The 21,324-nt window shown below is 46.6% G+C and overlaps 1 protein-coding gene across 2 annotated transcripts in view; it reads left to right on the forward strand.

Annotated features, from left to right (window-relative positions):
- The window catches only part of LOC106745812 (trichohyalin), an 85,263-nt gene that overhangs the window by 57,950 nt on the left and 5,989 nt on the right, over nucleotides 1-21,324 (forward strand). Inside the window, exons 5-13 of one of the 2 annotated variants that reach the window (XM_014621757.1) lie at nucleotides 8,780-8,841; nucleotides 13,467-13,538; nucleotides 13,652-13,855; nucleotides 15,094-15,285; nucleotides 16,110-16,347; nucleotides 17,911-18,096; nucleotides 18,536-18,638; nucleotides 19,159-19,486; nucleotides 20,220-20,395. In XM_014621757.1, the coding sequence (XP_014477243.1) occupies nucleotides 8,780-8,841; nucleotides 13,467-13,538; nucleotides 13,652-13,855; nucleotides 15,094-15,285; nucleotides 16,110-16,347; nucleotides 17,911-18,096; nucleotides 18,536-18,638; nucleotides 19,159-19,486; nucleotides 20,220-20,395 (1,561 nt within the window). The remainder of the gene's footprint in view (nucleotides 1-8,779; nucleotides 8,842-13,466; nucleotides 13,539-13,651; nucleotides 13,856-15,093; nucleotides 15,286-16,109; nucleotides 16,348-17,910; nucleotides 18,097-18,535; nucleotides 18,639-19,158; nucleotides 19,487-20,219; nucleotides 20,396-21,324) is intronic. The other variant, XM_014621758.1, reaches the window with a different exon arrangement.

Raw genomic sequence — 21,324 nt, forward strand, 5'->3', positions numbered from 1 at the left:
GCCGGTAAAACGCGGCGAAGAGAGGCGCCAATTAAGCGGCGCGCGATTCAATCGCCGTGTGTGATCATCGAAAGTTAATTAATTTCATTATAACGGTTACGCCCTCGTTTCGGCTAATTAGCTGTTCAACAGTGGCACAATAATCGCGCGACTAATAACAACGTCTCGCCGAAAACGAAAATCAGGCCACGGCGCGGATTTACAGCCGCACGGAGCTGCGACGAGCGGATATCCGATTATTTTGTTAATTACAGCACGATAATTGGCTGTTTTTTTCTAAACCCGTATTTTAAACTCGTAATCCTTAGTTGAATAATGATAATTGTAATTGATAATGTAAGTTATCAGTTACCGTTATCCGTTATCAGTTGTCTGCGAACGTGTGGAATTTGTAACGTTTGAACGTTTGCGTTTCAATTTTCACGGAGAAAACAAGTTTTGTTAGGATTGCAAATTGTTTGTTAATATAATGACAGCAAGAAGATATGTTAAACGGAAGAAATATAATTTTGTTATTGTAGCAAAACGTCGTTGTGACAGCAATGAAATTTAGTTGGCAAATTATTGTGCTGCCCATATGTACAGCAAATAGCAATTAATATTCTTAACAAATCTTTCTGTTGTCTAAACCAATTTTTTTACTGTGCAAATAAATTTTTCCCGCTGTTGTTATATTAACAAACAACTTGCTATTTTAACAAAATTTGTTTTCTCCGTGTTTTTTCTGCAATCGTAAAATGAAAGGAAAAATCCGATTCCGAATTCACCCCCTTTCTCTCTCTCTCTCTCTCTCTTTCTTTTTCTTTCCTATTTTTTGTTAAAAATTCTTTCTTATTGAAATTTCTCTTTATTCTCTTTGTACGACGCATATTCGGCACGCGACGGTGTCGTGAGTGCCATGTTTTCGGAGAGGCCGGACTCGTTTGTCTCGCAGGTCGACCGGAAAAATCGTCCAGCTGGATGTTCCACGAATCGACGAAATCGAAAACAACCCCTGTTTACTTCCCGCCGATTCAATATTAGCATCCGCAACCCCGGGCCATTCGTACCATCGCCGATGCAAAATCCTATATTCCGTTTGACTCCGCCGGCCGAACACAACCCGGACGATTTGTATGTTGCTTACCATTCCCCGTTTCCCTCCCCGCCCATCTAATCTTAACCCAACGCGAGGGTGGGCGTTTTAAATACACCTAAATACACCGCTGACGGGACAAAATCCCGTTGTGGTGGAGGGAAGCTTCATAAGAGGCTCTAACAAGCCCAGGATCTAGCAACCCGGGGATTTAATAAGCCGCAAATTTGAGAGCTCACGGACACGAGGAAGGATCTCGAAAAACTCCACAATGCAGGACATTATTTTGTACATCGTGCATTTGTTAACACCAGAAATACCGAGCGGTCATTTGTGACTGTTTCTGTTTTTAGATTAATACCTTACACAATAAAAAATTTTGTATTAAATTTGATACATTTCACATATCCCAAACGGCCCGTACAATTTTTCGTGTTAATTTGACACAAGATGAATAAGTCGAAAAGTAAGACAAATATCATGTCAAAAATTAACACAAAATTATAACATCCATAATATGTTAATCGACACTGAAGTATTTTAACATTTAAATATGTTGAATATCGACTAAATATAAAATATTGAAATAACATGAACACAATATATTAAAATGGGTGTTAAAAATTTAACATACTCGACCAGTGATCACGGTGACGAAACTGACGACCGGTGCTGTGAAAAATATTGACAAAATCGCGAATCGAAAAAAATCGACAGAAGGAAACAACGAAAGGGAATGCAGCGACAAAGACAGACTTCCCGACGGCTGATGCGACGGTGTTTCGAAATTTCCCCTTCGCATCGAACGAGAGGATATTTCAGCCGGCAGCTGAACGAGCGGCGTCTCTAAGGGCGTCTGCCCTTAAAGGGCTTTCGCACGTTCGCGTGTACTTACACCCCCTACGCGGGCGGCGGCGGTCGCTGAGCCAGGGTGGGCGGTTGGGTGGGAGGGTGAGCGCAGGAAGGCTTCGCAGCTTCGTAGTATTTCAGGCGTCGCCGGCTCCCGTTTACACTTGTAACGCGAGGCTTCCCATTGTGTAACAAGAGAGAAGCCCTGTATGAGGAGAGAGAGAGAGAGAGAAAGTACATCGCGCTCGCGCACCGCCTCGCCCTATCATAGCCGGCTGGATGCATTAACGCCGAGATTGAAGGGTGGCGAAGGGCTCGTCGCTCGTGCAGTTCGCTCGGCCCTCATGTTGCCGGGAATTTCGCGTCGTCGGGCGCCTGCGAATATACTCGCCTCTAATGCGATCGCGTTACAACGATGGGACTCGTTGCGATGTTCTTGGGTTACTCTGTCTAAGACGCATTATCCTCCACTGCCGAGTGCGACGGTGCGCGCCATCGGTACCTTTCCGGCCCCGGGCCGGTGTATTGGATATTGAGTCACGGTAATCACGGTGTCTGATACCGAGCTACGACGCCGAATACGTCCACTTGCGGTGGATCCTTATCTTCGGAATTCGGAAGTTGAAATACCGCCGGCGCCGAACGTCGGGAGGTCTCGCCGGTCGTTCCTCGCGCCTCGCCGCGATTTCACGAACTCCGTTTGTTTACCTGCTGTAATTAGAACGCTTCCTACCGTGGGCGCGCCGCGATTAGCTATTTGTCTTCGGTAATTGGGCCCCCATGGTATACACGAGAATGTAAGTAGTAAAATATAAGTAGTATACTGATTATGAGAGAAAAATTGTCTAAAAAATAGGAAATATTTATTCGGTTAGTACAATAACATTTACTTGTATTTATTATTTATTTATATTAATTACTTATATTATTATTTACTTATATTTATTGTTTACTTATATTAATAACATTTACTCTCACAATAATGTTTACTTATGCTAACGCGTATCTTTTTGTACCGAGAAAATGTTTTCTTTCATATGAGAAAATGTGTATTTGCTTAGTCTGTAGTTTTTCATGTGAAAGCAATGTTTTATTCCATTTAAATAAAAGAATTGAAATTTAAATAAATATGTTATTAGTACCTACCGTATCAATACTTTTTATTTGTTATTTTTTTTCTCACAGTGTAAGCAAATTGCCAAAAAAAAAACCAATCACAGTCGATTATTCTTGGACCGAAAGGCAAATAATCGACTGTTGTTGGTCAATTTGTTTATTGGTTACGTTTTTGCGTGTATGCCATGGCCCTTACGGTTTCTCTCGCTCGACGGTTGTTCGATCATCCGGGAAACAATAACCAGGAAACAAGAGGCAACCCGTTCGATTTGTAAGGATCCTGCATACTTGGCGCGTGTACTTTTCAGTACCTTCTTACATCGGACGCGTCGTATATCGCGACAACTCCCTCGACTGTCCGCCTTTTCAACCTGTACGTTCTTCCTCCATGACTACATCCTTTCCACGCGTTGGAGCCCCGAGTTATCTCGCGCGACACACACACAACTTGAAAGTCATACGGTAGCGGATATCGCACGAGGTGCGCGCCGTGACGCCGCCCGGGCGTCGCCTCGCACCCCCGACGCGCGCTACGCGACATGGGGCTGTGTGTGAGTAGAGTACGCGGGGTGTAACGGGGTGTAACGACGCTTACGGGGCTTTAGGCCCTCGTAAGCGTGCGGCTTCGGCGGGAGCGAGCTAATGCTCGTCGCATAGGGGTTTAACGCTTAACGTAAACAGGAACAACGGATCCGATGGCGGCCGCGGAAAATCCGGGCCGGGGGGAGGGAGAATGGTCGATGAGCGAAGTCACGCGGAAAAGCTCCGAGCAGCTTCGACGGGGATATATCCGTACGGGATCACACGGATCTACGTCGGGATCTATCTCGTAACGAGCGTAAGAAGCTACCACTCGCGATAATACCAGCCTACCTTTCCCCTCCCTCCTTCAACCCCCGTCGCTTGATACTGCAAATTTTCGTGGATCCTAACGTTCGCTAACGTTTGAGATGCACGAATTTAAGGATTCTTGTGTGTATATGTGTGTGTGTGTGTGTGTGTATCAGGGGATACGCACGACGTTCCGGCGAAAATCCCCGTCGCATTTAGGGAATCTATGAATTCGCGTATCCGCGCGGCGTTTAGAATCCGCGGATTTCAGGATCCGTGACATTTATATTCCGCGGATCCCCGGCGAGAACGCTTTCCCGCGACCATATTTTCCGCGGGGCTAACCTCCGTATATACCTCGAGCGTGTGTATACGTATAAACGGAATCCTCCGGCCCGGAGGCTTCCTCGTGCGGCGCGGGATTACGATATTGTATGGTCGAGATACGACGGGCGCACCCTTTGTCTACGTTGTCTGCCGTCCTTACCCTTTCATTTAAGGACCGGGTAATAGCTGTCGCTGCAGCTGCACGTGACCCCGACGTTCGTTTTAGCTGCTCGCCGCCGGGCACGGGAAGATAGAGACCTATTTTACCTCACAATTGCCGGGATGTACTAAAATTCATCGGGGCTCCACTCGATTTTCAAATCTGCGCGATTGGGGCTCGTCGGGTTTTAAGCAGCTGCGAGATTCAGGGGAGGGGAAATTAGTAGAATCAACGGTACGGGCAAGCCGCCCTCGGGCGCCGTTAGATCGGCGAGATTTTCGTATCGTTAGCTTTAACGAACCATGACGTCCGTGACTCGCGAAGCGGCTTTATGAAATTCCGAATTCGGCGACTTGAATCCTCGCCGAGGGACAATTTACTCGAAACTGATGAAGCGGGAACTCCGAAAAATTATCGTCGAATATATTTCCATGTGAATTGCTGGTATTTCAAATCCGATCGTCGACGAGGAAAGACTCGTTTCGCTTTCGGAGGAGATATCAGTTTGCAAACACGATAGTTCCCGACGGGCACCAAATTCGGGGATCCCCTTCCATAAGTAAAGGCATTCGCTACGCTTTGTACATGCGTTCAGGCAAAACTACGCGAAGAAAGCGAGCGCCCCGTGCGAGCGATTCCGTCGACGGCCGCGAACGCGCCGTAAAATTATTTATTCCGAAACTCGCCGCCGGCGACGAGAGCCGTAAAACGTGCGCGCGTGACTTGGCGGAAAAAAAAGCGGTCCATCATCGCGACGGCGCTGGTGGCCCAAGCGCAGACAAAACTTGCGTCCTCCCGGAAGTTTATCTAGAAAACATTTCCGCGCAAGAGACCGCGATAAAAGCGAATAACGATTTATACGGGTCGAGGCAATTTTCCGAGGAAGAAAAACACATCTCCGCATGCGTTCAATATTCAATGTAATATCGCTTTGCGATTAATGAAACATGCCGGTGTTCAGCCGAATATTTTACGAAAAGATCTTGTTAAAAATGCAGCGTTGCTGCCATACAATCACTTAAGTCACCGTTTGTCACCTTTTCTTGTCGACAAGTGAGAAAATTTATCATTGCCCAAAATGAGTCATTTATAGTCGTCTATAGTCACTTTTTTCCTGAATTACCGTTAAATTTATCAAATATAGACGTTCTGTGTTCTGGAAAGTCGGTCGTGTGGACAATGGACAATGGACAATGGACAATGGAACAAAATGGTGGTTAAAACCCCGCAAACGGCCAATTATACCGAAATAATTAGTTTTATGGAAAAATGTTTCAGACAAAACTTGCAGTGTTAAAAAAATTACACAGGATGGCAATGTCTCTGTGATCTTAAAATGACCTTTGAATGACCTGTCAAGATAACCTTAAAAAACTTAAGCGGGTATCCCCACTTTTTATCACGGATTTCGATAACTAACGTCGAGACCTTTTCAAAACACTATTATAATGTTCAATTCAGATCTTTAATTGAAAAGCTAGAAAGTTTAAGTGGTAACTTGCCGTCAGCATCAACCTTTACCTTTATCGTTCGTAGTCTGAACTTATATTGTATCGTTCATGCCCTTGATCTTCCCTTGTAATGAACTTTCAAACCGTGCTATGAAAGAACTCGCTGCATGTTATCAGGTTTTTCCAAAGATAAATCTGAGATGAGAGATGAATAAGTTTTACTTTTTTGCCTGAATGCCCTTAGTTATTCTCAGAATTGGACAAAAACGTCATTTTCGGTCACTATTTTGATGTCTGAGAGATCATTTTTCGTCATCTTCTCTGTTAAGAAGCAGTCACTATTTCACTTTTTTTCTTCCGGTGACTGAACGGCAGCGTTGAAAAGTCATATCATGTGTGCAGCAGGATATCGATATGTTAAACTGCCGTTTAATAAATAATTTCTTCCGCCGACATGCGTCATGTCGGATCGACTAGCTGCGGCGTCGCGTTAAAAAATTGTAAACTTTCATCTGCGAGATCCTCCTTAGGCTCGACCGCTGTTGCGCCGGGAATTTAAAGCGTCGTAAAAGGACGCACCCTCCGTGAATATCCGATACCCTGGGAAAAGAACGTGGTATGTCCAGCCGTGTGCCCGGCTTTCTCGACCACGAAAACCGCCCGTGAATCCCCCGCGGCTGCGATCGTTAACACTTTTTACAGTATCTTTACGGTGTCTTCGCAGCATCTTTATGGTTTATCCCGTCGCACTCTCTCGTGGCTTAAATATTTTTCTATGAAGGGTGAAACAGTGCGAGCCGGTCGAAGGAAGCCGAAATGATGGGGGAAACATCGTCGCGCTTTCAACGTACATCGATAATACTTTACATGTCGAATGCCACCACACTATCGCGTCTCATTCCCAGTTACGTTTAAAATAAACGTAAATTAAATATAATTAATTGCGTTTGAAAAGTCGGTCGTATGGACAATGGACAATGAACAATGGAGAGCCACAATGGAACGAAATGAAAGACACGCACGTCTTGAATTACATTTACTTACCGTATTCCCGGCAATTCAATGATTCAGCTGAGCTTTTGTGCAATCAACGGAAATCTTTCAACGCGATGATCAATGTGTGTCAATAGTACATAAAATATATCATTGTTATTTGCGCGTTTACATTTTCGAATCAAGTTTCGGCTCGTTTCTAATTGAATAAGCGAACTGAGATATATCCGAAACGTCGGATACCATAAAGTCCATGAAGGACGCGGTGCTAACTCGAAAAGCAAATTGAAAAGAATTGAAAATCGTGGTCAAATTGGGAACGTCTCAGCGAGTAACTCTTTCGAGTTACATTCGTTTCAATAAAACTTGAATTCGCGAGCTGTGCGTTACCGAGAGGAATTCGATATGCAAAATGGAGGAGCTGCGGAACAATCGACAACGAATTCGCGCCGAGGAGGCGCGTTACGATAATTCCGCCTCGTACGTTGCGCGGATGTTTCGAAGAAATACGCGGCGGCGCGAATAAACGCGATGTCCTCGCACCTGTACACCATGCGACGGTACGCGTGCGGCGTGGCCGAATGACTAATACATCCGCCGAGGGTGTAATCCGAGATATCGAGCCGGGGCTCGATAAAATGTAAAATTCGCGGTGCGCGCGGGAGTAAAAATCGCGCGACGTGCGGATATCGCGGCACGACGGAAAAATAGGAGATAGCGTCGAACGCTATCCGCTGTCACGTGCGTTAGGCGATATTTGTCGCACGTGACCGAGAAGCTGCCGTCGTCGCCGCCGCCGATATCTTCTCGCGTTACATCGAGACGAGTTTTTTTTTTTGCAACAGCGGAAACGATGCGAGCGTACGTACACAGCGGGAAATCTACGTTGGGAAAAAAAGGGAAGAAGGAGGAGGAGGAGGGGAAAAAAAGAGAGAGGGAGGAGGAGGGAGAAAGAGAGGAAAAGCGGAATGCGTGTTTTCTTTTTATTCGTGCGAAAATAGAGCGATATAAAAATACGAGAGGGAGAAGTTATTCAACGCGCTCACGCTCTCGTGTACGGTGTACCACGCCGGAATGTTTCACGCGATACGTACCGAAAAATTATTTACAATAACTGCTCGTTTATTCAGGCGTATTGTCGTGGCGCGAGTGCGATCACTTGAAAGAAAGTTGGACAATTGCTCGCTTTGCCGAGAGCGAGAGCCCTCTTTCCAGCTGCCGTTGTAACGCGCGGATTCCGCGCTGGTTAAGAAAAAAAATCAAAACCGCTCTTTGATTACCGTGGTGCTCATGAAACTACGATTATTACAATTCATTGCTTGCTCGAGAGGTTCGCTGGTTCGGCGTGCAACTTCCTTTTTCATCGCTATATCGGCGAATGTGCAAAATCCGCGGAGAACCTTCCCGACACGCCTAATACAATTCTGACTTCTGAGGGCAAGTATTTTTCTTGTAAGTAGTCTTACCGAAGCACGGCGGGTCGGCCAAAACCGAGCTTCGTCCGAGTTCACGCCGACTTGGAATCCGCAAGCTCATTTGTGGGAAGCAAAGCGGAATCCGCTTGAGCGGAAGACCTAACACGGCGTGGGGAGGGGGAGAGAGAGAGAGAGGAAACAGTTTCCACGGGAAAAGTTTCCGCCCACCACGGAAACTTTCCCGATCGAGCCCGACGTGCGAGCATTTGTTTTTCGTGGCGAGCTTTCGCGAGCTTTCGGCAGAAAAGTCACTCGAGGCGGACGACCGCAAGCATCGTAACGTCCTGCTTTAAGCTATCGCGCTTTTCGTCCTCCCCTTTTCCTTTCTGCCACCCTCGTTTTCCACTTTCTCCCCGCACCCTTCGCGCTTCTGGATTAAAGTATCGGCGACGCCAACCGCGTCTGAATAATTCAGGACGAAAGTTCAGGTCGTTCGATCCCGCGACGACGAGTCCTGCGAGGGTGATCGTGGTCTGATCGAGGTCCACTTTTCGTGTTACAGGATTCGCGCTGATGAGAATTGTCGAGGTGTACAAGGAGATTCAGGAGCAGGAGATGAACATTGTAAGTACCGTAGACAATTTCTTAAATCTTCCAAAACTTGAGTATTTTGACGTTTTTCTCTCGGAGGAGGATAAGATTAGGAAGGAAATTTTAACGCGGACGTTAATAACACATTGCAACATGATTAATGTCGTCGTCGAGAGATGAATTTTGACTGATATACTTGCCTAACTGGGATCTTTATTCAGAACAATCTTTAAATATCTCCTGTACAGTAAAAAACTTTTTGGGACATGTTAAATGTGTTAAATTTAACAGAAAATTTTTTACCGTGTGCCACTGACGAAATTTTAACTGTCACTGCACAAATGTAACAGAAAGAAAAGGATTCGAATAATTTCTTGTATTATTTCTGACATTTTAATATATCTTTTTTTTTTCGTATCCATAATTTTTATTTTTTATCAAGGTCCTAATAGTGTCATCAGCAGTAATAATTTACCGTTGAAACAATAATATATTCCTGTCCATCGATCTTCTTTCATATTCGAACATTTCCTCTTTTTAGGAAGATCTTTTATCGCGATCGGATAATATTCCGGAGCACTTTGTAGAGCGGCTAAAAGCAGGGGCATTGTCTCCCTCTTCCATTTTTTCCGTCTGTCTTCCACCCCAGCACCGTCCATTTCCGGAGATTACGTCAGACTCCGGTCGCGTCTGCCAGAATTCGTAAAGAAGTCCTCTTCGCCTTCGTCTAGTGCCAAGCCTAATCTAGCAGAAACTCGCGTCTCTTTGTTTATCTATATTCGCTCGGTCAGCAGGAATTTTACAACCTCTCTCGGCGGAGAGACGCCACCGGAAATACTAACAACGAATCTTAACGGAAAAATCGCAAAAATTAACCGATTGATAAACGAGTCGAAGCGATTAGAATCAATCGCTCAGAACATAATGTTACTGTATTCGCTTTGTCTAATTCACTTTTGAGAACTCGAGTGAACGAAGAGAGAAGGGAGACACGCATAATATCGCCATTAGATACCCTTCAAGAAATATGAAAGGGTAAACTCTCAGTCGCCTTGTCATGCTTCACTATCGTCTCTTCTGATTCTGTTACACCCCGTAGAACGGTTCTACGGCATGTGGAAGTCCACGGGAACCTCTTTGATCCTGCGGCTTGCCTCTGCTTGGCTCGGGGGCGACATTACACCCCGCAGGCGTTCCGTTTGAGGATGGAATCTCGTTGCGGCCGTAACGACATGTGGTTATTACGACTTCGCAACCCTCTCTCGGACACTCACCGCCATCGCGTTTTGCAATTTCGTTCCGGCCGGCCTCCCCGCGAAAATGTCCCTCCAGTGATCTAACTTGTCCCGAGCGCCAGCTAAGAACATTCCCTTTTGTGCCGTTGCCGCGGTACTTTTAATAATATTAAATGTAGCGTGATGTTTTTCAACTAAAAGCGCGGGCAAACTTGGTTAATTATCCCCGTACATTCATGATACGCTTGTACATCCGCGGTGATCCGCGTGGTATTATCAAGGGTAAAAAGGGCGTTTATGTGCCGTCTCTTTTTCCACATTTTATTATTTCTAAAACTATATTTTCGTGCTAAATACATTGAAAATGACAATTTCGCATTGAAATACACATTGCTCTACATAATATTAAATAAAGGAGGAAGTTTTCCATTGATGTATCTTCATAATTTCAATTGCCAATTAGCGAAATGAGATTATTTTATTTTTTTAATAAATACTATATGTATAATGTTGGAGATTATTTTAATCTTTTAATAGATATTATATGTATAATGTTGAAGAGTGTTAATATATATGAATAATTATGATATGTATAATTAAATTTAAGAAAGTAGTATGTCCATATGAGCATCCGTAATGAGCATCCGTCTGTAATGAGCATCCGGGTTGTTGTTAGCGAGAGGGTTAATGACCTCCGATTCCTCGGGGGATTCCCGAAAGAAGGAAGCATAGCCATTTTATGCGCGCTGCGTCACGATTGGTTGTTGAAAAACGCACTCCAGACGAAGATTATCTCGAGCGCGTCCGAAAGAAGCAAGTGGAGAAAGTGCCACGTGTGAGAGAGAAGGGCGAGTGCCAAGTCCGGCGGAGGGCGGCGGGGTTATCGGGATGGGCGAGACTTGCACGTAGCTTGCATTACTTCGCAGCTTTTTGGCGAACGCGTATTCTTACAATCGATCGATAAGCGAACGAATTCGAGACCCTTTTGCCAAGTTTTCGCGGATATTTTAATCCGCGGTCGAGTGACTTTTAACACCCCCTTGACACTTCGGAAAATACGAGAATTCCTTCACGATTGAAATTCCTGTTTTACCGCAGAAAATAGTTCATATTGCTGCTGTTGAATCATTAAAAGAAAATCACGTATTTTTTTCTTTATAAAAACCGTACACGGAGATAAAAGTTCCTTTATTTCACTGTATATTGTTCCACTGAAATAAAAAAGTCCTGTAATATTTAAATAAGAGACAAACAGAGCATTACTTTTATCAAATAATTTATTGCTTGGGACAACCATTGTAACATTCGAATGAAAGTACGAAAGAACACGAAGTATAAAAGACAAATGTTGTAAAAGGCAATTAAAGAAATTTTATTATATCCAAAGAAATCTTTTTCTTTATGTATAAAAAAAGATAAAGATGCCGTGTAACCAGTCATTCAATCAATCTTTCGGGGGAAACTTTGTACAAGATCGCTTCAACTTTAAGATTAACTTTAATTTTAATTTCCGATATTTCAGAAATATGAGATGTTATATTCGTTCGTTGACATTTACGAATGCACACTGCCATATTTCTTCGTAACGACGCGCAAATAGAAGCCCGTAACCCTACACGTTTTCTTCCACTGGTCGAAATCCGGTTCTCCGATATCCGGCCGCGTGACCGGAAGTCCGCGCAGAAAAGCGCGCTCGCGCACACCGGAAGGGCCGTGATTCTCGGCCGACGGCCAGCTGAAGTACGCGGACCGCCAAAATAGCGGCTGCGCTCGCAATCGGACATAAAGAGCGCCGAATTTCCCAATAAAAATCGACGACCACTCTCTAAAAGCTCGCGGATTAAATTCACGTAGTGCGTAGAGATTCGCACGTTTGCGGCAGCACGAGGGGAGGAGGAGGGTAGGGGAGGGGGTGAAAGAGGGAGAGAAGATGAAAAAAAAGCGGATAAAAAGGACGGATTCGCCTCTTCCTCCTCTCCTTCCACGCACCGCCGCCATAGCAACGGTCGGCTGCAATCCGCCTGCCTTTGAGCGACGTACAAAAAGCGAGGCGAAGGGTGCTCGAACTGTAAAACAAACAACTTGTTCCTGAAACGCGAACTCGTGGAGTCGGGGGCGGATAGGGTTGCAAGCGAGAGGACGAAGGACGGCCGAGCGTGAGAGGGTGGAGGCTCTCGAAGAAACGCGGACGGCGGGGAAAGCGAAAGGCTTAATACGCTGATGGATCGAAGTGGCTAGCAAACATGAAGGCATATCGTTATCGCGGTTGGAAAATCATACCTCACAGATGTCCCGACGTGTTTGACCGGAAGGAGTGAAGGGAGCAGTGATTTGATTGCGGAGGCGGGCGAAGGAGGTGTGTCTTGAAGGATAATCGAGGTCGGACGAGCCTCGGGGAACTTGATTTCCGTAGAATCGAATTTTCATGTCGAGATTTTGCCGGGACCGAACGTCTGCTGCCGAGTTGGCAGAAATCAAAATGTCGAATTCGCTGGTCGCGAACTTCGGGTTGAAAAGTTACGGGAATTGAATTTTCTTATTTATTTTAGTGGACTTTACGTGGCATATTTCGGTACCGTTATTGCGTTCACAATAACGCATAATATGATATTTGCCATATAATTATATCGAAATATGTATTGTAGTTCACTAAGATATTATAATGAATATCTACATAATTAAAGCATATCATATTATTGCAATTGTACACAGGCAGAGTTTCAGAATGAACGGGTAAAATTTTCCAACTAACTTGAAAGCGCACCATTTGTAATTCATCTTCTCTTTCACATCCCCTCCTTCTCTGCCGCGAAATTGCGTTACACCGTTATATTATAACAGTTACATTACCGTTACATTTATAACGTTACACTCTTTTTCCATTAGGCGGAATTTCGCGCGTAGCTTTTATTATTCTCCCGTGCCGCTTTCTCAAGATGCTAATAAAAAAGAATAAAGAGCGCCTTTCCTCCCGCAGTCGTCGTCGCCGTCGTCGCACAGCAGTCGTTGCGGCGTTTTACGTCGGAGTACATCCAACCGAGGACTACTCCTGCGAGTCTGCGAGTATAAATTAGGTCTGGCTCGAGTCCCTTGTAAAGCCTGTCTAGCTGCGCTCTCAGAGCGAACTCGAGATGCCGCGGAAATAAAGAAACATCGTCCCCTTAGCACCAATCGCGAGGACGCGGAAGCTCGCGTTAATCCTCTTGTCCTTAGGCCGCTAATGTCGGCGGCACGTCTGAATGCCTCTTAATTATGTTCATTATCCAACGGTGCGTATCTCAATTTGATGCTCGTATGATGCCTCGTTATTACCGAAACTAATTCTCGCGCGTATCCGTCCCGACGGAGACTATCGGAACTCCTGCGTGTTATTCCCGCACGATCTGTCCCTCTCAACTTACCACGTCACGTTTTGCATTTCAGCTGAAAGCGTTCTACGTGGACCTGCTGGTGCCCTTGGAGACCAACCTGGAGAAAGACACAAAAGTCGTCCAGGTAAGTAAATCACCGAAACTGATCCCCGGAAGGCGCATTAGCGATCCCCGGGGACCCCGACTTCCGGTTGCGATGAATAATGCAACGTGCTACGTGGGCGGGTGAACTTCCAGAGCGAGCAGAAGAAGTTTCTCCAGCAACACAAGACCAGATCCGAGACATATAGCAAGGCCGCCGCGACTATGAAGAAGCAGAGGAAGAAATCCAGGGCCGCGAATAAGAGCGGCCTCGCCATGGACAAGGAGTTGAAGAATATGCAGATCCTCGAGGAGGAGAAGACCAAACTCGACGCTTTCTGCGAGCAGAGCTTGAAGAACGTGAGTGACACACCGCGGAATTACATTGTCTTGCGTCGCTTAGGATTGTCTACAGACGTTTTCGGGACGTTTGTGTTTCGCTGCCTCTTTGAATTTAGCTCTTTTTCGAACCTCGCCATAATACGAACTTGGATCTTTTGAGCTTTCCATTTGTTGGGATTACGATACTTTGAAGTTCAATAATTGCCAACACACAACATCGAGCTTTGAGTTAAGCATTTTTATTTTACCCTTTGAATTTTACCCTTTCGCAAATCTCGCCATTCGAACTTGGATCTTTTGAGTTTCCCATTTATTGGGATTATTTCATTTTATTTCATTTATTTACAGGAATTGCATTCCTTTGACACAAAAATACATAATAATTAATTGCAAGTACAGGAATTTATATATTACGTAAAAATTTTATAATATCAGATATGAAGATTGCCAAGGGCGTGCAATTGAAATCGTTATTACTTAAATCACTCGCGTGCAATGTTAATCTATTTAAAGTTTTAAATTTGCTATAAAGAGATGCAATCTAATATAAAAGAGGAGATAATATCTTGAGTGGAAACATTGAACAAGACCAGCCGTAGCAATGAAGGGCAATCAATTAATCCTCTCAATACTTTAAAAAGGAAAATTAAGTCGTTTAGAATCTCCCTATCTTTAAGAAATAATAATTCCAAAGGATTAGAAGTCGTGTCATAATTATGTGAGGTAAGTGGCAATGGTTTGCCCATAAGAAAGCTAATTCGTCTAAGAGATGTGTTTCGTACACGTTCCAGACGAATCGAATAACAATCATAATTTAAAGATAATAATCTTTCGAATACCCTCTTTGAATTTTGGCTTTTTTGGAGCCGCGTGATTTGAGCATAGATCTTCCGAGTTCTCCGAACTCCTTCGGAATTACGATACTTCGGAGTTCGCCGTAATTGCTAACGCAACGTCGAGCTTCTTGATTTTGAAGACTTAACTAACAACAGCTGGCTGTAAATATGATTAGAAGACAAAAGGGGAGCACGAAGCTGCGCTAAATCCCAAGCGCTATAAACATTCGTGTAATTAATCAGCGATATTTCCAAAGTCGCGTCATACAAGAGTAAGATAATGCAACGCGCGAATCTCTCGCGGGGTGCGAGCGATTATCAGATGCGAAAGGGGACGACGCGGATGATGGATTACGCGATGAGATTCATTAACGGCGCTGCTTCATTAACAGGCTGGCTCTTTGCGCGTTCTTTTCACAGGCGATGACTCAGGAGAGACGACGATACGGTTTCGTGTTGGAGCGACAATGCTCCTTGGCGAAGCACTATGCGAGTTTTCATGAGGTTGCACTGGCCGCGCTTCATCCCTCGGTTGATAAATGGCGCGAGGTTGCCGCCACCAGGGAATACTTGCCCCAGTCCGTGGAGGACATGTTCGCTTCCAGACTCAGGGTAAATTCGCGAGCGGAGTTCATCGTGCGCGACTCCCTTCGCGTAGCGTTGTCCGCGAGCAGCTATCGTGCGACGTAATTCGACGCGGCGATGAAGATCGATCTACGTGATCCTTGTCGTTAAATCACATACTTAAAATAATCTTTATTTACGAGAATATCTTATAGTATGTGACGCTTTTGTCGTGCAACGAATATGTTAATAAACAATAATCCAATTAGCGAGGGCAGGAAGTCAGCTAAAATACGACTGGCAGTGAATATGTCGGATGATTCTCGCACTGAAAAAAAGGATTTGGTAATAAACACTAAAATATAGCGAATATTTGCGGATTAATATTTGATTATTGCTACCAAATAATCCAGTCCCGTATACTGTATACATATATATAGTATATGCAGTACAGTTCCGGGTATTCAATACTACGGAACTAAATTATTCGGTTGCGGTAATCAGATATTTCGCCGGCAAATATTCGCCAATTTCACTACTTACCAGATCCTTTTTTTTAGCACGAGATCACGCGTATATCGTATTTCGCGTTAATAAATTTTCCACGTAGTTCCACGCACGACGGAGACTCGCCCTTTCGGCCCATCAGTCCCGGTGTCGCGCGATGCCGGTCTCTCACAGTTTCTCTGTAATAACGCGATTTTTCGAGGCTCCTCGCCGCTCGGAGAGCGGCGAATTCCGACCGTACCGCGGAATTCCGCGCCGCGTTCCATCGGCGAATCGCGTGCAACGCGGAATCCCGCGCGTTATCGGTGAGCGAGCAGAGCGACGCTCGGTCGGGAAAATTAACGTTTCGCCGGTCGGCGCAGCAGGCGTCGTTTTGGCCGGAGGACGAGGAAAACGGCGGCTCCGAGCTGACGACTATGAGCTCGCAATTGAGGAAGACCCGCAGCATGGACAGCTCCTGCCTGGAGCTGCGACTGGGCCCGCTACCCGGGAATCCGCCGTCGTCCGCTGGTCACCTCGGTCCGATGCCGCATCTCCCCGCCGCCCTCTCCAGAGCGAGGTCGGAGGCCAACCTGCACGCCTCGACGTTATCCCTCGGCCCCGGTACGTCGTCCATTTCTTTTTCCTTTTTTCTCCTCTGCGACAATGATATCGATTTTCGCTATGCGCTACGCTGCGCACCCATGCCGAAAATTCGCCGCCTCCGCCGTCGCCATCGTCGCCGCGCCCTTATTAACGCTCGCGTCTAAGTCATGGCCTGAACCGAAGCGAACTAAACTAATTCCCGCTGAACTAAATTGAACCGGACCGGGCCGAACTTATCCGGCCAAATAATCCTGTAATTGTTCCACGAACGATTAAGTCCGTCGTTATCGCAGCGCGATGTGCGTTTCACGGCCGGCCGCTTAATCGAGATAACCGCTCGCGTGAATTTATTTTGCGATTAAAACGATCGAACACCGTGCGCGCGCGCGCGGACGGGAGGTATCTTTAAACTGGAATTACCCGGCTTCGCGAGTTGCACGCTCGTCCGTCACACCGCGCCCGCGCAACAACAACGACGACGCAACAATAACAGATTGGCCGCGGGGNGGGGGTGGCCGATCGAGAAAAATCGCGGAGCGGCGAGATGGAGCGTTTCGCGCTGACGTTTCCACTACCTTTTCGCGAGTCCTGTCGTGCCGGTCGTATAAATTTCAGCCGCGATCGGATTCCGCGGACGCGCCGAAGCCCCGGGCGCTCACTCCCCGGACGGCCTCGCAATAAAACCGGGGAATATGCTTTCGTTTGTGCTACGCGACGCGAGCCCGTATTTCATCGTCGCGGTGTCGCGTGTCACATGTCACGCTGCTCCATCACGCCCATCATTACACGGCTAGGCTTTATGACGAGCTCCCTCCCTCCTTCCCTCTCTTTTTCCCGCCGCTGCGTGTCGCATTTTGCGCGTTTAAAGAGAGAGCGCAGTCGGAAGCGCTAAAGAGAAGAACGGAAGCAACGGCAAAAAATTACGCGCGGACAGCCGCCGAAAAGCGGTCAGAGGAGGGAGGGGGACTTCCGTGCGCGTAGTAATAACGTTGCGCGTGAATATTTCGCGCCGCGTTTATATCGACTTATTTTGCGCAACAACATCCGCGAGTTCGACAAACGCGGAGCGCGCAAACAAGCGCGAAAAACGGCCGCGCAATGTGCGCGCGCGCGCGCGCACAAATATCTCCGTTGCGTTTGTTACGGCGAATTAAAGCTTTAATTAATCTCGCGACCGTGTCCCTTTCGCAATTAATTCAACGTCGAAAATCAACGTGCGAACGCGGCGCGTCGCGTTTAATATTCGCGCCGGATTAATTCACCACACTTACAAACAGCCGGGTCGAGCGCGCGCGCAACGTTAATAATACGTCGCCGATATTTCTGGACAATTCTCACAGATCGGACACGAGCCCCACCTCCTGCGTCCGTTCTCGATGTCCCTTCGGGGATGATGCCCCGTCCGCCCTCCAGCCCGACCGCTATCGTCGCTGACCTAATTGCCCTGGTTTACCCCGAAACTACCCCCGCATTATCCCAGGCTCATCCTCCCGTCGTTCCTCCCTGCCAGCCTGCCTCCCTCGTCCTCTTCCCTCCGTGTGCCACAGCGGCTCGGTCAGTTACAGCGCTTCTGGTTTCCAGAGGTTCCAGAGACCCCACCCCGACCTCGATCCATGGCGCCCCCCGTGTCCCGTAACAGCGGCGGCGGGACTGGGGTCAGCGCAGGAGGTTGGGGGGATGCGCCCCTCGCCAGGGCTCTCTTCGCCTACCTCAGCTCGGGGGAGAATCAGCTGAGCTTCCTGGAGGGTGATCTCATCGCACTGATGGGTGAGTCCGATCTCTCTGTCTGGCCGTCGATACACACCGGTATCCGGGAACTATCGCTCTTGGGATCGCGGGACCGTTGCACCGTGCCGCCGTAAACGCGATCTCCCGTGGAACTGAGGGAGGGAGGAAATGGAAAATAATACGAAGAGAAACGCGCTTAATTACGCGCTTAAATAGGAATTACGATTTTCATCGACATTAGTGAGCTCTTACTGCGAGCGATAAAGATGGGAGGGCTCGATAAAGCAAGGCCAGGTTATTTCGCGCTATCTAAATAAGCGGCCTGAACGTCAACGGTATTTAAGAGGGATGGGAGGAAAAGAGGAGGGCAGAGCTCGGTCGGCGGGAAGGAAAAAAATGTTAATCAGAACGGGATGTATATAAGCGCGCGGAGTTTCGCTCTCCGCGGATTTGCATATTTTCTATTCTTTTTTATCAGGCGACCGGCAGAAGGGATGGCAATTTGGCGAGAACCTCCGCACTCAGAGCTCGGGGTGGTTTCCCCTGGCGTATACCGAAATTATAATCGACGACACTTTAGGGTGAGTAAACCCTCGCCTCCCGACCTCAAGTGCGGTAATATCGAAATTTCGCGTTCACGATCACTCGTTATTAACCCCTCCCCTGGTCGCGCCCTCCGGCTGTTTCTCGCGCCAATATTGCGCGCATTTAAAAGTCGCCGGCGAAAAACACAATCTTTTAATAGAATTTAATATTATTGTCGCGCACCGAATATTATTATCGGCCTCTCCGATGTGTCCCGTTAAGTGTCAATTAATGTTCCGTCGGCGATTCTCTCGTTGTTTGTTTCGACCCCCCCGTGTAGCGTGTAAATTATTTGTCGAAAAACATGTAACAATTTATCCGTACATAACAACAACCGCCAATTGTGCCGTTGCGACGTTCAGTCGCATCGATCGGCCGGGTACGGGCAACATTTTATAAACAACGGAGAATTTCATTCGAACTCGCGAAAATATCAGATATATATATATATATACATATATAATCGACGACACTTATATGTGTGTATTTGCAATTGCGCGCTCACGCGACTCGTAGAATCGCGACGGGGCAGACGTTAACCAAGCGATGTAAACGAATGCGTTGTCCGATCGTACAAAGATCGCCGAGTCACGGAGCGAGCAACGGTCGTACACCGGAGCCACAGGCGATTCCACCGTGCAAACCACCACCCTCTCGACCGCCGGTCACGCCGGCCGGTATCGATGAGCCGTCCGTAGGAGCTCCCGGTGCTGGCAACAGCTCCGCCAACAACAATAACAGCAGCAACAGCACCAACAACGCCGGCAACAATGGCAGCGCTGCCGGCACGCCGACCAATAACCCGAGCGTCTTGGCGACTCCGACCGCGCGCCAATCGAAATCGGTAAGCCCGCACATCCGCAGGACGTGTCTAGAAAACGGTGAAATCGCTAGTTCTATTGGTGTTACGACGGTTCAATTAATGTTATCAACTCTCGCGAGAAAAGGTGGGCGAGCAGGACGTGAACGGAAAGGAGGGCTCATGAGCGACCGAAATATATGAATATGCATTCTGCTTGATTAAAACAAGGAAAGGGCGCGAAAATCATACGGAACAATAAGCACGAGTATATCTTTCCGAAACTATTATAATCAGTTGATTTGACTCCCGAGTTATTATATAATTATATAATAATTATGATATAATTATATAATAGATGAATATTATTATTATTACGTAACAAAGAAAACCGTCTCTCTTGCTGGGCTCATGGATGACTCCTACCTTTCCTCGCGAGAGTTAACAGCGTAGAAAAAGATCCAAGAAGACTCGTCGAACGGTGAAATCGGCGAAGTTCTCTCGGCAAAGAGCGATAAGAAACGTTTCGATTGTAATGAGTTTTCAAGAGTCACGCCATCGAGGGTGGAGTCGTTCCTTCTCGCGCTAATTAACGAGATGACTCGGCGGTTGCTCTCGATACTTCGGTAATCGACATTGTCGTTGTCGGGAGACGCCCGCGCGGAACTTCGAGCGAACTTGCGCAACACCGCCGTAGCCGCGTCGCAATCCCCGAGATTGATTAGGGAGAACTTTCGGAGGCGAGACGTGGAAGACACCCTTACGTTTTGGCATTCAGATCCGTCCATCGGGCACACTGCCCGCCGTACTGGCCGGAGGCCGACGAGTACAGCCGCCCGTACCTCCAGTGCCACCCCCGGCGATGACGTCCCTCCACAGCAGCAACGACAGTGGTTTCTCCAACGAGCCGCCGGTCCAGCCTGACGTCGATTACAGCGACGACGAGGCAATGAGGTAAGTCTAACGTGCACGCCGCAGGTTGCGTGAACTTACGTCTGCTCGTCGTACGTGTGTGATGTTCGGTCGGAATCCCCGTGTGTAAACTACGTAGTACAAGTTTTGCTACTTGTTCAAGGAAAGGAACATTATTATTGGTTGCGTGGTCCGAAGATATTAACATTGTAAAATTAAAAACGACGAAAAATATATATATATATTTTTCTTTAACGATAGGAAAAGGTGCTGTACCTTGGATCTATTTTACTTTGGATCTATGTTGCTTTCAGCGCTTTAGTGATTTGTTTATATTGCTAATGTAATAATTCATTGTGTGTACTGTCATAGATAAAAATATTGTTTTATATAAAAATATATATGTTTTATTTTAATATATATATATATATCTTGCGGTACAAAATTTTTGTAAAATATATATATATATATATATAATAAAAAAATATAAATATATTGAAGTTACACGCGGAGAAAGAGACTTTCGTAACACGTGGCTCGAATCACCTCGGTCATTATCGTTGACGGAGGATTTACTTGGTTCACGTAGTTTATGACGGGGATGGAAACCGGTGTAATTTCGCCGTGCTCAAATCAGAGCGAGACAAGCTGGGAAAACTGTCGCGGATCGTTACAATTATTCGCTACGACTGACATAAAACTTTTACGTCTGCTCGCGACGACAATGGAGAATCGATCGTCGCGGAATTATACCGGTTTCCAGAGTTTGGTTCGCACGTAGTAGAAACGTAGACCGTCATTGTGCATCCGCAGATGTCCGAGTGAATCACTTATTACTCGGTACTTGGGGCCTTTTGGCCCTTTGATACCCTTGCTCCCCTCCCCCTCGCCCTCGACATTACACCCTGATAACCAGCCGATAAGCGCGCACCCCCGCTTTGCCCTATTCAGCGCGATTGGAGCTTTGTATC

Source organism: Dinoponera quadriceps, unplaced genomic scaffold, assembly GCF_001313825.1.
Source record: "Dinoponera quadriceps isolate SergipeBrazil2010 unplaced genomic scaffold, ASM131382v1 scaffold1658, whole genome shotgun sequence".
Taxonomy (NCBI): Eukaryota; Metazoa; Arthropoda; class Insecta; order Hymenoptera; family Formicidae; genus Dinoponera; species Dinoponera quadriceps.